This window comes from Capsella rubella, unplaced genomic scaffold, assembly GCF_000375325.1.
Source record: "Capsella rubella cultivar Monte Gargano unplaced genomic scaffold, Caprub1_0 scaffold_5, whole genome shotgun sequence".
NCBI lineage: Eukaryota > Viridiplantae > Streptophyta > Magnoliopsida > Brassicales > Brassicaceae > Capsella > Capsella rubella.
In genome coordinates, this window is record NW_006238919.1 from 5,358,546 (window position 1) to 5,370,927 (window position 12,382).

At 41.1% G+C, this 12,382-nt stretch overlaps 2 protein-coding genes across 2 annotated transcripts; both read right to left on the reverse strand.

Moving 5' to 3' along the window:
• Positions 1-2,063: 2,063 nt before the first annotated feature.
• LOC111830620 lies at positions 2,064-3,314 on the reverse strand. The gene is made up of 2 exons (XM_023783104.1): positions 2,916-3,314; positions 2,064-2,771 (listed from the first exon to the last, which is right to left on the reverse strand). The coding sequence occupies exons 1-2, from the start codon at positions 3,312-3,314 to the stop codon at positions 2,064-2,066; spliced, it is 1,107 nt and encodes a 368-aa protein (XP_023638872.1).
• A 7,218-nt stretch (positions 3,315-10,532) lies between these two features.
• On the reverse strand, positions 10,533-12,041 carry LOC17886142 (coiled-coil domain-containing protein 94). Its single transcript, XM_006292820.2, has 2 exons — positions 11,266-12,041; positions 10,533-10,704 (listed from the first exon to the last, which is right to left on the reverse strand). The coding sequence occupies exons 1-2, from the start codon at positions 12,039-12,041 to the stop codon at positions 10,533-10,535; spliced, it is 948 nt and encodes a 315-aa protein (XP_006292882.2).
• Positions 12,042-12,382: the final 341 nt, after the last annotated feature.

Sequence of the window (12,382 nt, forward strand, 5' to 3'; positions counted from 1 at the left end):
GAGTCGTCATCAAACTTTACTTTGCCCGTAACCGTGTCATCAATCTCAGCAAAATACTCACGATTTCCGAACATATGATATCTTGCTCCATTGTCCAAGTACCATACATTGATGTCATCAGATTCGGTTTCAAACTCATTTGGCTTCAGGTTTTGTTCATTAAGATAGACAACTTCATGTATCATTAGTTCCTCGGTTTCTTTGGTAGCATCCTCATCGTTCTCTATGGCTTCTTGGAGTTTAAGTAACCTGTCAGGACAATTTGATGCATAATGTCCCAATTTTTCACACCGAAAGCATACCACCTTGGATGTATCACATTCTTGTTTATTCCCTCCTTAGCATTCTCGTCCTCTTCCTCTACCATAAGACCGACCACCTTGTCCTCTACCTTTTCCTCCTGAACCATAGTTCCCTTGATAAGATTGTGAATCGATATTAGCATACATCAGCTTGCTTTGGTCATTGGATGTTTCTTCTACTTCTTCTTCACCAATACGTTCTTCATAAGTTTTCAACCTCCCTACTATGTCTTCAAAGCTTGTAGTGTTGAGGTCAAGAAATTGTTCAAGCGAAGCAGTGATGTGTATGAATTTCTTCCTAGGTAAACTCATGAGGAACTTCTTAAGAAGTTTTTGTTCATCGATGGGTTTTCCTAATGTTGCGGCTTTGGTAGATGATTCCGAAAGTTTCCCGACATAACCATCAATGGTATCTGTGTCTTTCATCTTTAGCTTCTCAAACTCAGCCATGAGGGTTTGAAGTCGAGCTTCTTTGACTCTATATGCGCTAACGTATCATGCTTTGATGGCATCCCACATGGATTTGGAGGTATTGAGATCACCGACTTGTAATATCAAGGTTTCAGGTATGGACTGGAATAAGAGTGCTCTCGCCATGTCATCCTTCTCTCCCTCGACGGTGCCTGGTTTGATGGCATCCTATGAAAACGTATAGAGAAACACACAGACAGTTACGCTTGGAACGCGCCAAGCAAACGCTTTTTCCTTCGATATTTATTAACAAAATTTATCTTTTCCTAGGATACAATTTTGTCTCGCCTCTTACTCAATCTATTCCTCCCAATAGAATTGAACCCGACTAAAGAACGAGCACTAAATCTATCTCTCCTACACCCGTGTAGTCCCAAAAGAAAACAAACACTCACCTTCTAAGCTTTTTGTTTTGCTATCTTCGAAGTTTACAATCACGTACAAAGAGTCTAAAGTGTTCAAAGTGGCTCGTGGCCAACCCTAGACTATTTATACTAACTACTCAAAACCCTAACCCTAGGATCTTCGAGGATTTCACCGAAATGGAATATGCTTGCTTGTCAAGCTCATCCTTTCCTTATTTGATGTGAAGAATATTCACAATATCTTCACAATATCTTCACACGCAATTCGTCTCTATCTTTGCTGCAAAGCAAGAAATCTTCCTTAGCACGTCACTCCATCCACTTAAGCTTTGCCACGTCATCCTACGACTCCATGTCAGTAACTTCAAGTGTCTGATGTGATCACAGGCGTCTGATGTGATCTCAGGCGTCTGAACAGATGCAGCTTCCTGATCTTCACAGCAAGCTGTTCTGGAACTGCATCTTCAATCTCCCCCTTTTTGACTTAGTTTGATAATCAAGCATCCTTTGTGATAAACCTGAAAGTCACAAAGAGACAAAACCAAAACACAGCAACAAGGCAAACATCTAGTAATATAACTAGCATAAATCCCAAAAATTAGAAATCCTAAAATGCCATGTTTAAACATATTACAGACCCAAAAGCTAAGAGCTAATGAAACAAGGTTCTGTAATCAAAATACATTGTTGCTAACAACAACAACCGCAACTGCTCCCCCAGGACAAATGCTCCCCCACAAATCAACCATTCCTATGATCATCAGAATCAGAATCATCTCCCCCTGCTTGTTTGCACAACTAAGTAAAAAACAAGTAACTTATGGATCACATGAATGACAGATTGAAAGAAGAAACACTTACCTTCATCGATGATACGCTGCATGATCTGAATTGCACGACGCAAAGCCTTGCGATCATCTGAAGATCACACTGGAACCTCAGCAGTCTGTCCTCTCTTAGCTTTGCCCTTCTTGTTGGACTTTGGCACTGGCTGAGATACATCCGGATGCACAGGGTGCTGTGACTGGATCAGCTGATAAATCAAACTGGGAAACGGCAGGCACAACTTTGAGACAGGGGTCAGACCCAAGTTGATGATCAGCTTAAAGACCATCCTCCCAAAATCAAATGGCTCCTGATGCATCACCTTGTAGACCAATTTGGCTCTGTCAGGAGTGACATACCCATCATTGGTGGTAGGCAGCCAGTTGGTACAACAGATCTTGAGAAGATCTTTCGTGTTGTTGTCCTCAACCTTAGACAATTGGAACTGCTTGAAGACCTTGGCTTTACCTCCAGACACAAAGAGAGCTATGTCTAAGGTAATCACTTCAGCCATATGCCGTTGTTCTGTACGTTCATCCACAGATGCAAGACCAAACAGAGCATTGATCCTGTCAGGAGTAAACTCATACACCCAATTCTGAACCAAAACTTCTGTTGAATCTGTCTCTGGCTCAACAGTTGGCAAATTCGCCCAAAATTCATACACAACTTGGGGATCAAAGGGCTTACTCTCAGATACAGTTCTAAGCAGACCCACAGCATTTATCAGTTCCCTAACCTCATCAATCTCACCAAAAGTGGTGTTCACCTCAGCATGCAATTTCCGAGAAGTAAAAGAACCATACATCTGAAATGCAACGACAGACCCGAACCGAGTTTGATCGAATTCCACTGAATGTTCGTCTTTCACAACTGGTCCTTTTCCTCATGCGGACGAACGTCGCTTCTTCTGCTCAGACGGCATCGCACTCGTCTGCGCGCGCTTCAGTACCCGAGACGAGACAGACAGCCCTGTAGTTCCGGTCACTTGAACCGACTCGGAACCATCGGAGATTTCTTCAATCAGCAGATCGGGGATCGGATTGCAAAGTTCAATCGGCTGAGATCTTTGGGGGTTAGCCGAAGAGTCGCAGTCTCCATCAACAGCCATCGGAGATTTGGGAATCGGAAGCGACTCAATCTCTTGGTTCTCGGATTCAAGAAGAATAACCGAATACGGAACCAACTGATTGTTGGGTTCCGTCGCCTCAGAATTCTGTGGGCTGGGGACCCGTTCTTCGTCAGTCGGAGATGGCTGTTTCGTCCGAGAAGACTGTTCTGGCAGAGGCGTATCGGGCTCCGGCGACTGCCTTGACACAAGCTTCTGGATTCCGCTGAAAGTGGACCTCATGATGAATTTCTTGCTCGATTTAGGGTTTTGAACTCGTGGACTTGAGAGAGAAAAGAACAATGAGCAATCTCGAAACTTTTCAACTTCCACGACTAGGTTTTAACCCTAGTTTTTCCCTCCTAAACACGCTTATCAACATCATGGGCTTTAAAAACAAATGGGCCTCGCTGATATAACTTTAATAACCCACGAACCTGAAACACTTAATAAACCCATTAGTGCACACTTATCAACCAAGCCTTAAATCCGATTTTCAACCCATTTTTTTTTCACATTCTTGAGTTCAAAAACAGAACCTCAAATAACTTTCTCTTATAAAGACTCAATTTACTCATGAACATGCTTTAGGGACCTAGAATGATAATTAACATGTGAGTACTTGGAAGTATTATCATAAAATTATTCAAAAACATGTACCTTGAGTCTCTCTCTCGTCTGTGTTATGTGCTAACCATTTGTTCAGGACAGAGCTAGAAGCTACCACAACCTTCTGAATCTTTGACAGATCAGCTCTGAGTTCAGTGGCTAGTCTTTCACTCTGGCATACCTTCAACTCAAGCTTCCAAACCCAACATGAACAGGCAGCTGGAATACCCTTTGGAGAGTGCAGGACCAGGAGTGTGTTAAACCCTTTTTTTTTTTTTTTTACTATATTTTTTTTCTCATTTTTTTTTCTTTTTTTGTTTAACACACTACATGTGGAGCTATGATTTAACAGTCAAGCAGAGCCTTTTCTCAGAATGTTGTTTTTTGACCAAGCCTCTGTTAAACCTTCTGATTTGTGGATCAGTGATATCACTTGACTTCTCAACCACTGATCCTTGTGCATGTCTTCAATAGCATATTAAGAGCTCCATTAATAGAGTACTGGAATTGACTTATTGATGTATCACAATTCCAAGTACATCTCGTGACATGCACACTTCCACCCTCCTCAGCTCTTTGACCTCCGTTATCACGACAACGTTTTACAGGAATGTCAACAAGAGTTGGCATGACAGGCAGCTATTTTCCACTCTCTTTAAACCGAAGTACAGGGTGCTGATCTTCTATTCATTCTTAGGATTTCCATGGTCTGTTCTTGCTCCAGTCCCTGTCTTAAATCAGCACAACTCACAGAGAAAGTTAGATCTCACAAATCCCAATGGATTTTCTCAGATTCACGAATCTGTTAAAATCCAATGGTTTAGTAACAAATCAGCCAGTTGAAATTCTGTACTCACATGATCAACCACAATCAGTTTCGCCTCAACAAGTTCACGAATAAAATGATGCCTAATATCAATATGCTTAGTACGTGAATGTTGAACAGGATTCTTAGCTATGTTGATTGCACTTTGGTTATCACAACGAATTAAAAGAGTTTCAGAATCCATACCATAGTCAGCAACCATTTGTTTCATCCACATGAGTTGAGTGCAGCAGCTTCCCAGTGCAATGTACTCGGCTTCTGCTGTTGACAGAGAAACACTGTTCTGTTTCTTGTTGTGCCATGAAATCAGGTTGTTGCCCATGAATAAACATCCACCACTTGTGCTTCTACGATCGTCCAATGAACCAGCCCAATCAGCATCACAATAGCCTGTCAAGCTCCTGGTTGTATCCTTGGTGTAGTATATCCCAAGATTTATAGTCACCTTGATATACTTGATGATCTTCTTAACAACCAACAAATGAGACTTCTTTGGTTTGGCTTGATACCGAGCACAAATTCCAACAGATAAACAGATGTCTGGTCTGCTGGCAGTTAAGTACAGCAGACTCCCGATCATTCTTCTGTAAACTCGTTCATCAACATCCTCTCCTGCGTCATCCTTTGAGAGCTTGTCAGTCACACTCATTGGAACCTTCGCCTCTTTACTCTTAGCGAGACCAAAACGTTCAACTAGATTCTTGGCATAAGTGCTTTGTGAAACAAATATTCCATCAGCTGATTGTTTCACTTGCAGCCCCAAGAAATAGTTTAACTCCCCACACATGCTCATTTCAAATTCTTGAGTCATGTTCTTCACAAACTGATCAAATAGCGGCTGACATGTGGATCCAAAGACAATGTCATCAACATATATCTGAACAAACATCACACTATTGTTATCTTGAAACACAAACAGCGTTTTGTCTACATTCCCACGCACATATCCTTGTTTGATCAGAAATGTTGTCAGACGCTCGTACCAAGCTCTTGGAGCCTGTTTCAGTTCGTAGAGAGCCTTCTTTAGCTTGTACACATGATCAGGGCGCTGAGGATTCTCAAATCCTTTAGGTTGCTCTACATACACTTCTTCTTGGAGAATTCCATTTAGAAAGGCACTCTTAACATCCATCTGATGCAATATGAAATTCAGAGCACATGCCATGCAAAACAGAAACCTGATGGACTCCAGTCTTGCTATAGGAGCAAAGGTCTCGTCAAAATCAATGCCTTCTATCTGAGAGTATCCTTGAGCAACCAACCGCGCCTTATTGCGAACAATACATCCATGCGCATCACTCTTGTTTTTGAAGATCCACTTAATCCCCACAACATTGACATCAGCTGGTCGTTGTTTGAGCTCCCAGACATCACTTCGTTCAAACTGCTCTAGTTCATCTTGCATAGCAGCAATCCAGTATTCGTCAACAAGAGCATCTCTGTGATTCTTGGGCTCCAGGGTTGAAACAAAGCAAGCAAACTGCACAACCGCCGCCATCTGTGGAACTTCAGCAGCAACATTCTTCTGCTTCTGACCAGCGAGTTGCTTGAAGTCAATCTTCTTTCCTCTAGTAACTCTGCCCCCCTGAATCGTACCTATAATATCATTAGAGGTGTGATTCTTATGCACCTGAGGAGTAGATAGAAGCTCAGCCGTGTCTTCATCGGCCTCGGAGCCATCATCAACTTCCTGCTCTGGACTTGGTTCATACCCCACAACTCTTTCATTGAAATCCTTAGGAGCATTAGTTACTGAGGACACATCTTCATAAACACGAAAAGACGCATCATCAAACACCACATTAACAGTCTCTTGAACCATCCTGGACCGTTTGTTGTAAACTCGGTAGGCTGTGCTGTTGCCTGAGTACCCCAGAAACAGGCCTTCGTCGCTCCTAGAATTAAACTTGCCCAGTTGATCCTTGTCATTAAGGATATAGCACATACATCCGAAAACATGGAAGTAGCTGACTGATGGTGTTTTTCCTTTCCACAGCTCATAAGAGGTCTTGTTGGTTCCTTTCCTCACATAGACCCGATTGATGATGTAACATGCTGTGTTTATTGCTTCATCTCAGAAATGTTGAGCTACTTGATTACCATGCAGCATAGCTCTAGCCATTTCTTGCAGCGTTCTGTTCTTTCGCTCTACAACTCCATTCTGCTAAGGTGTGCGAGGAGCAGAATATTGGTGAGTGATCCCTTGAGCAGCACAAAACTGATCAAACAACTCATTCTGGAATTCACCACCATGATCACTTCGTACTGTCTTGATTCCCCATTTTTCACTCTTGAGTTGCAGTGCAAGAATTCTGAAACTATCAAGAGTATCCGATTTCTCTCGTAGAAAACGGACCCATGTGTAGCGCGTAAAATCATCAACCATAACAAGAATAAAACGCTTACTTGTCAGACTTTGGACACGCATTGGTCCCATTAGGTCCATGTGAACCACTTCCAAAGCATGAACAACACGAACATCAGGAACCGATTTGTGAGCAACCTTCACTTGTTTGCCCTTGTTACACGGTCCGCACACAAAGTAAAGATCAACCTTTAGCGTTGGCATTCCTCGAACTACCTCCTGATGTGCAAGTCTCAGCATCGTACAAACATTCAGATGTCCTAATTTTTTATGCCACAACTCAGTTTGAAAGTCTACAGCTGCTTGAAAGCAAGGGTTACCAGAACTCCACATGTAACAATTGTTGCCAGACCGCTGTCCCTCGAGTTGAACACGTCCTAGACGATCCACAGCCTTGCAGTTGGCCTTGGTAAAAGTTACATCCAGACCCTCATCACACAGTTGGCTGATGCTAATCAGATTGGCGTTCAGTCCATCAACCAGAAACATATCATGTAATCTTGGTTGAGATTCACCACCTGTGGTATCTTTTCCTCTGATTTTTCCTTTTGCACCATCTCCAAAAGTAACTCTGCCTGCTGAAACCTGTTTAAACTCTGACAGATTGTCTTGAGCTCCAGTCATGTGTATTGAGCATCCACTGTCAAAATACCACTTCTCCTGAGTTGACTCCTGTTCATCAGCAGTGTAAGCAACATTGCAGTACAGATCTTCCTTTCTTATGTAGACTCTGCTCGTATTCTTTGAATCCCTGTGATATTGCTGATGCTGCATCATTGCAGACACACGATTCAAAAATCCATAGCATTGTGCCTTGTAGTGATTCAGATTACCACAGTACCAACAACCTGTTCTTCTGCTACGGTGAAGACGAAACACAGAACCGTACGCTGACTGAACCTGTTCGCGAGAAGCCATTCTTGATTTTCGACCGTGAGCTGATTGTTCCTAATTAAATGAGGACACAACATGTCTCTGATTTTTCTGAGGAACAGACTTCCTTTGAGTAGCTTCTGCTGACTGCGGAGCTGCCTTAACAAACTTAGTTGTACCATTGAAGTTTCCACCTTGATACCCTAGACCCCAGTTGACATTAGCCGTTCGTCCCACAGTTAGGAGTTTGTCCAGATCTTTAGTCCCTTTGCTCAGCATCTTGATGTTCCTGAGTTGATCCTCCAACTGCCTCTCAAGACCTTGCGACTTGACTTTCTCAGCTTCAAGATCCTTGGATATCACAGAAACTTTCAATTGAAGTTCATTTCTTTCGGTGGTTAGATCAGAGATCTCCTTTGTCTTGTTCATCAGACTCCTGATCAAAAGAGCAACTTGTTCTTCAGTTGGAAGATTTGCTTCATCATCCTCTGATTCATCACCAACTACCTGATTGACATCCTCTTGAGCTGTCACACCAACACTCTCATCGCCTTCCTCAATGATGCCCAAAAATGCCACAAAATTGTTTAGCACTTCTCCTTTTCCTTCATCTTCATCAGTATCACTCTCACTCCAAGTCACATACGATTTCTCTTTGGAGTCTCTTCCTAGGCATTCAGCCTTGGTGTGACCATAGCCCTTACACTCATAACATTTCAGTGCATTTTTCTTCTTCATATTCGGGCATTCAGCCTTGAAGTGTTCATAGCCTTCACACTCAATACACTGTTTCTCAGACTTATCACTCCTCTTGAATTCTTTCTGTTGCCCTGATCTGTTGTTGACTGCAGACCCACGTTGCTGACCTCGCTCCATTTTCTTGAAGTACTTTCTCACAAGCATACCAACTTTATCATCATCTGCAGATTCCTGAGTGTCAACAGTATTCAGTGCGAAAGTTTTTCCACTCGCCTGCTCTTTTTTCTTAACTTGTAGCTCATATGCCTGCATCATCCCAAATACTTGATCGAATTTCAACTCATCAGAATTCAACGAGATATCAATTGCAGACCTATGTGGCTGAAACTTCTCTGGCAGACTTCTGAGAAATTTTTTAACCAACTTCTTATCTTTATAGCGTTTTCCCAACACTATAGCCTCTTGAGAGATGTTACTCAGCTTGCTGCTGAATTCTTCAATAGTCTCACTATCTCCCATAGTCAAGTTCTCGAAGTCAGATGCTAAGATGTCAAGTCTGGTTCTCTTCACATTGCTGGTTCCTTCGAAGGTGACCTGAAGGATATCCTATGCCTCTTTTGCAGATTCACATCCCTGAACTCTGGTGAACTGATTTACAGGCAGCGATTTGAAGATTAAGGACAGAGCTGTTGCGTTGTGTTTTGCTGCAAGTTTCTCCTCTGCAGTCCAATCCTTCTTGGGTTTCGAAACAGCATCTCCAGCCTCATTTGTTTTCACAGGGGCTGTCCATCCATCTTCAACAGCTATCCAGGCATCAAGATCAGCACTCTGAATATCCTGTCTCAGCTGCACCTTCCAGAACCCGTAATGTTCTGGATCTAACTTAAACGGCTTAGTTATAGCAACGTATTGCTGTGATTTCTCCATACCCTCTGTTGCAGGATCTCACCTGTTGAAAAGATAAACAGATCTTTTATCAGGCGTCCGCTCTGATACCAAATGAAAACGTATAGAGAAACACACAGACAGTTACGCTTGGAACGCGCCAAGCAAACGCTTTTTCCTTCGATCTTTATTAACAAAATTTATCTTTTCCTAGGATACAATTTTGTCTCGGCTCTTACTCAATCTATTCCTCCCAATAGAATTGAACCCGAATAAAGAACGAGCACTAAATCTATCTCTCCTACACCCGTGTAGTCCCAAAAGAAAACAAACACTCACCTTCTCAGCTTTTTGTTTTGCTAGCTTCGAAGTTTACAATCACGTACAAAGAGTCTAAAGTGTTCAAAGTGGCTCGTGGCCAACCCTAGACTATTTATACTAACTATTCGAAACCCTAACCCTAGGATCTTCGAGGATCTCACCGAAACGGAATATACTTGCTTGTCAAGCTCATCCTTTCCTTATTTGATGTGAAGAATATTCACAATATCTTCACATGCAATTCGTCTCTATCTTTGCTGCCAAGCAAGAAATCTTCCTTAGCACGTCACTCCATCCACTTAAGCTTTGCCACGTCATCCTACGACTCCATGTCAGCAACTTCAAGTGTCTGATGTGATCCCAGGCGTCTGATGTGATCTCAGGCGTCTGAACAGATGCAGCTTCCTGATCTTCACAGTAAGCTGTTCTGGAACTGCATCTTCATCCTACACTTTGTGCACCTTGATAGCAACCTTCATACGCATAGCCCAGACGGTGTAGTTGGTGACTATGAGCATCAGACATTGAATAGAAGACGGGTTGTTCTCCTTGGTTTAGCCACGACAATATCACCCATATTGTGAATCTCAAGCGAAACAATTCAAGTTCTAGTATGCTCTGATACCAAATCTAGAACTCATGAACTCAAATTTTAGAGATCAAAGATTGAATATAGAAGACTCTTTCTTTTATTGCTTCAGAAATTACTCAAAACTAAAGCTCTCTTACAATCTCTCAATCTCTTAGTGTAGGTCATAACTGAACCTCTCTATTTATATTACAAAACCTTAAGATATTTCCTATTATAACAACGAAATATTACTTCTCTAAAACTTCCTAATCCTAATCCATAACTCGGTAGGATTAACACTTAGCTTGCACCTCAAGCTATCTTTAACCTTTTCAAACTTAGCTTAACAGGACCCACAGTGACATTGTCAGGACCTAGGGTGTTGATGACAACGACAGGGATAGGAACACCGTCGACGATGGGTCTCACAGTTACCATGATAACTGATATAAGAGGAGCGACCATAGGGAAAAGTGAGATGACACTGAATCATACAGTGACAATTGGGCCTAATTAATCAACAATTTTGATGTAAATAACAACAAAACAGAGGTAATATGAATATACTTGTGTACTATATGGATGCCCATTATAAGATCATTAGAATATTCTAGGATACTTTATCCATTATCTAAACCCTAATGATGTATCCCTATATATATGTTGTACTTTATTATATAGAGTAATAACAAGAGAAGGATTCTCGTAAACCTCTTGTTCTTAACACGTTATCAGCACGATATAACAATATGGCTAATATTTCCTCCAAAGATTCAAAAGTAAAAAACAAAAAAAAAATGTTAATTATTGTGTTGATGTATTGATTGGTACTACCATATGTGTCTTACAAGAGTATTCGAGTATTTTAAAAAGTAATTTAAAGCAATGCTTACTAATAAAAAATGTTCATGCGAAAAACTAATTTAGAAAAAGAAAAAAAAAGAGATTACAAGGGTAACTAAATTAAAAAATCTAATTAAACATATTCAACTAAAAACCAATATTATATATCAAACAAAAATTTTATAAAAATAACCTGATTCACTTGTCCTCATCACTGTCGATGCCATACGAGTGACTTAGAGATTCAAGTCCCTTTACATTCTTCTTGGGGATTATGCAAACAGAAGAGATTTGTCTTGTTCGAGATTTACCAAAATCACGTCTCTTAAAACTCTTCTTCTTCTTCTTCTCATCAAACACCTCATAGTTTTTGTCTTCATCTTCATCATCAACCCTAGTGATCCGCTTACCAAAATTTATAGACTTGATGAGCAACTCTTCCTCCACGTTCTCTTCTTCTTGTTTTCTTCTTCTACTCAAAGCCTCAAGCATTGAGTCTACGCTCACCGAGGCTCGTCTAGACTTCATAGACTTAACCTCATCAAGCGCAGCCATAACTTCCATCTCTCTTTTAGATACCACACTTCTCCTCTCTAAAGACTCCAATGCGTTTTCTTCAGTTTCCTTCTCCTCTTTAACCTTATCGTGTCCATTATAAAGACAAGTTGCACCTGATTCTACAGTATAACCATGGTTCTTTGGATCGGTCTTAATTGTCACCTCTGCCAAACATCTTGTGCACTTTATGTAAAACCTAAATATTTTAATGCCTACGTGCGTCTCGTTGATGACGTCTTCCTCACGGCAATTGAATTTGGTGCCTTGTGACATGTAATTACCACATGTATTACATCGAACACGAACTGGTAGCATAAACCTAATCTTTTTCTGCTGGTTCTTTGGTTTCTGGAGTCGAGGTATCTTGCTCGGATCAAAGTCTGGCGAGTAGTACTTGTTTAGATTTTTGCGTTCTCCCATAAGTACTTCAGAGACAAGAAACACACACACGAAGAAGAAGAGTCCAACTTCTATCTCTTGATATATCTCTCTTGCTCTTTCTCTACTTCTCTCTTTGTATTTTCTTGTTTAGATGATCCTTAAAGGTTAGGGCCTTATGGGACGTCCTCCTTATATAGAGCCACAGCTTCTATATATGTTTTTCTTTTCTGAGATATATTCTATTTCCTTATTCTTTGATAAGTCTACCTTTTTTTTCGGAATCGTTACATATTTTCCTTTTTCTCGAAGGTCGGTGTTGAGCTTATCGAAAACATATAGTGTTTCTTTTGAAAAGCCTATTTTTTAAACAATAAAATGTA

Bases quoted from the DNA above. Each gene is read 5' to 3' on its own strand.
- LOC17886142 (XM_006292820.2), bottom strand. From the start codon at position 12,041: ATGGGAGAACGCAAAAATCTAAACAAGTACTACTCGCCAGACTTTGAT. The intron at 10,705-11,265 runs GTGAATCAGGTT...TGTATGATTCAG, and splicing joins ATCGACAGTGATGAGGACAA to TGTCATCTCACTTTTCCCTA.
- LOC111830620 (XM_023783104.1), bottom strand. From the start codon at position 3,314: ATGAGGTCCACTTTCAGCGGAATCCAGAAGCTTGTGTCAAGGCAGTCG. The intron at 2,772-2,915 runs GTACTGAAGCGC...GTTGCATTTCAG, and splicing joins GGCTGTCTGTCTCGTCTCGG to ATGTATGGTTCTTTTACTTC.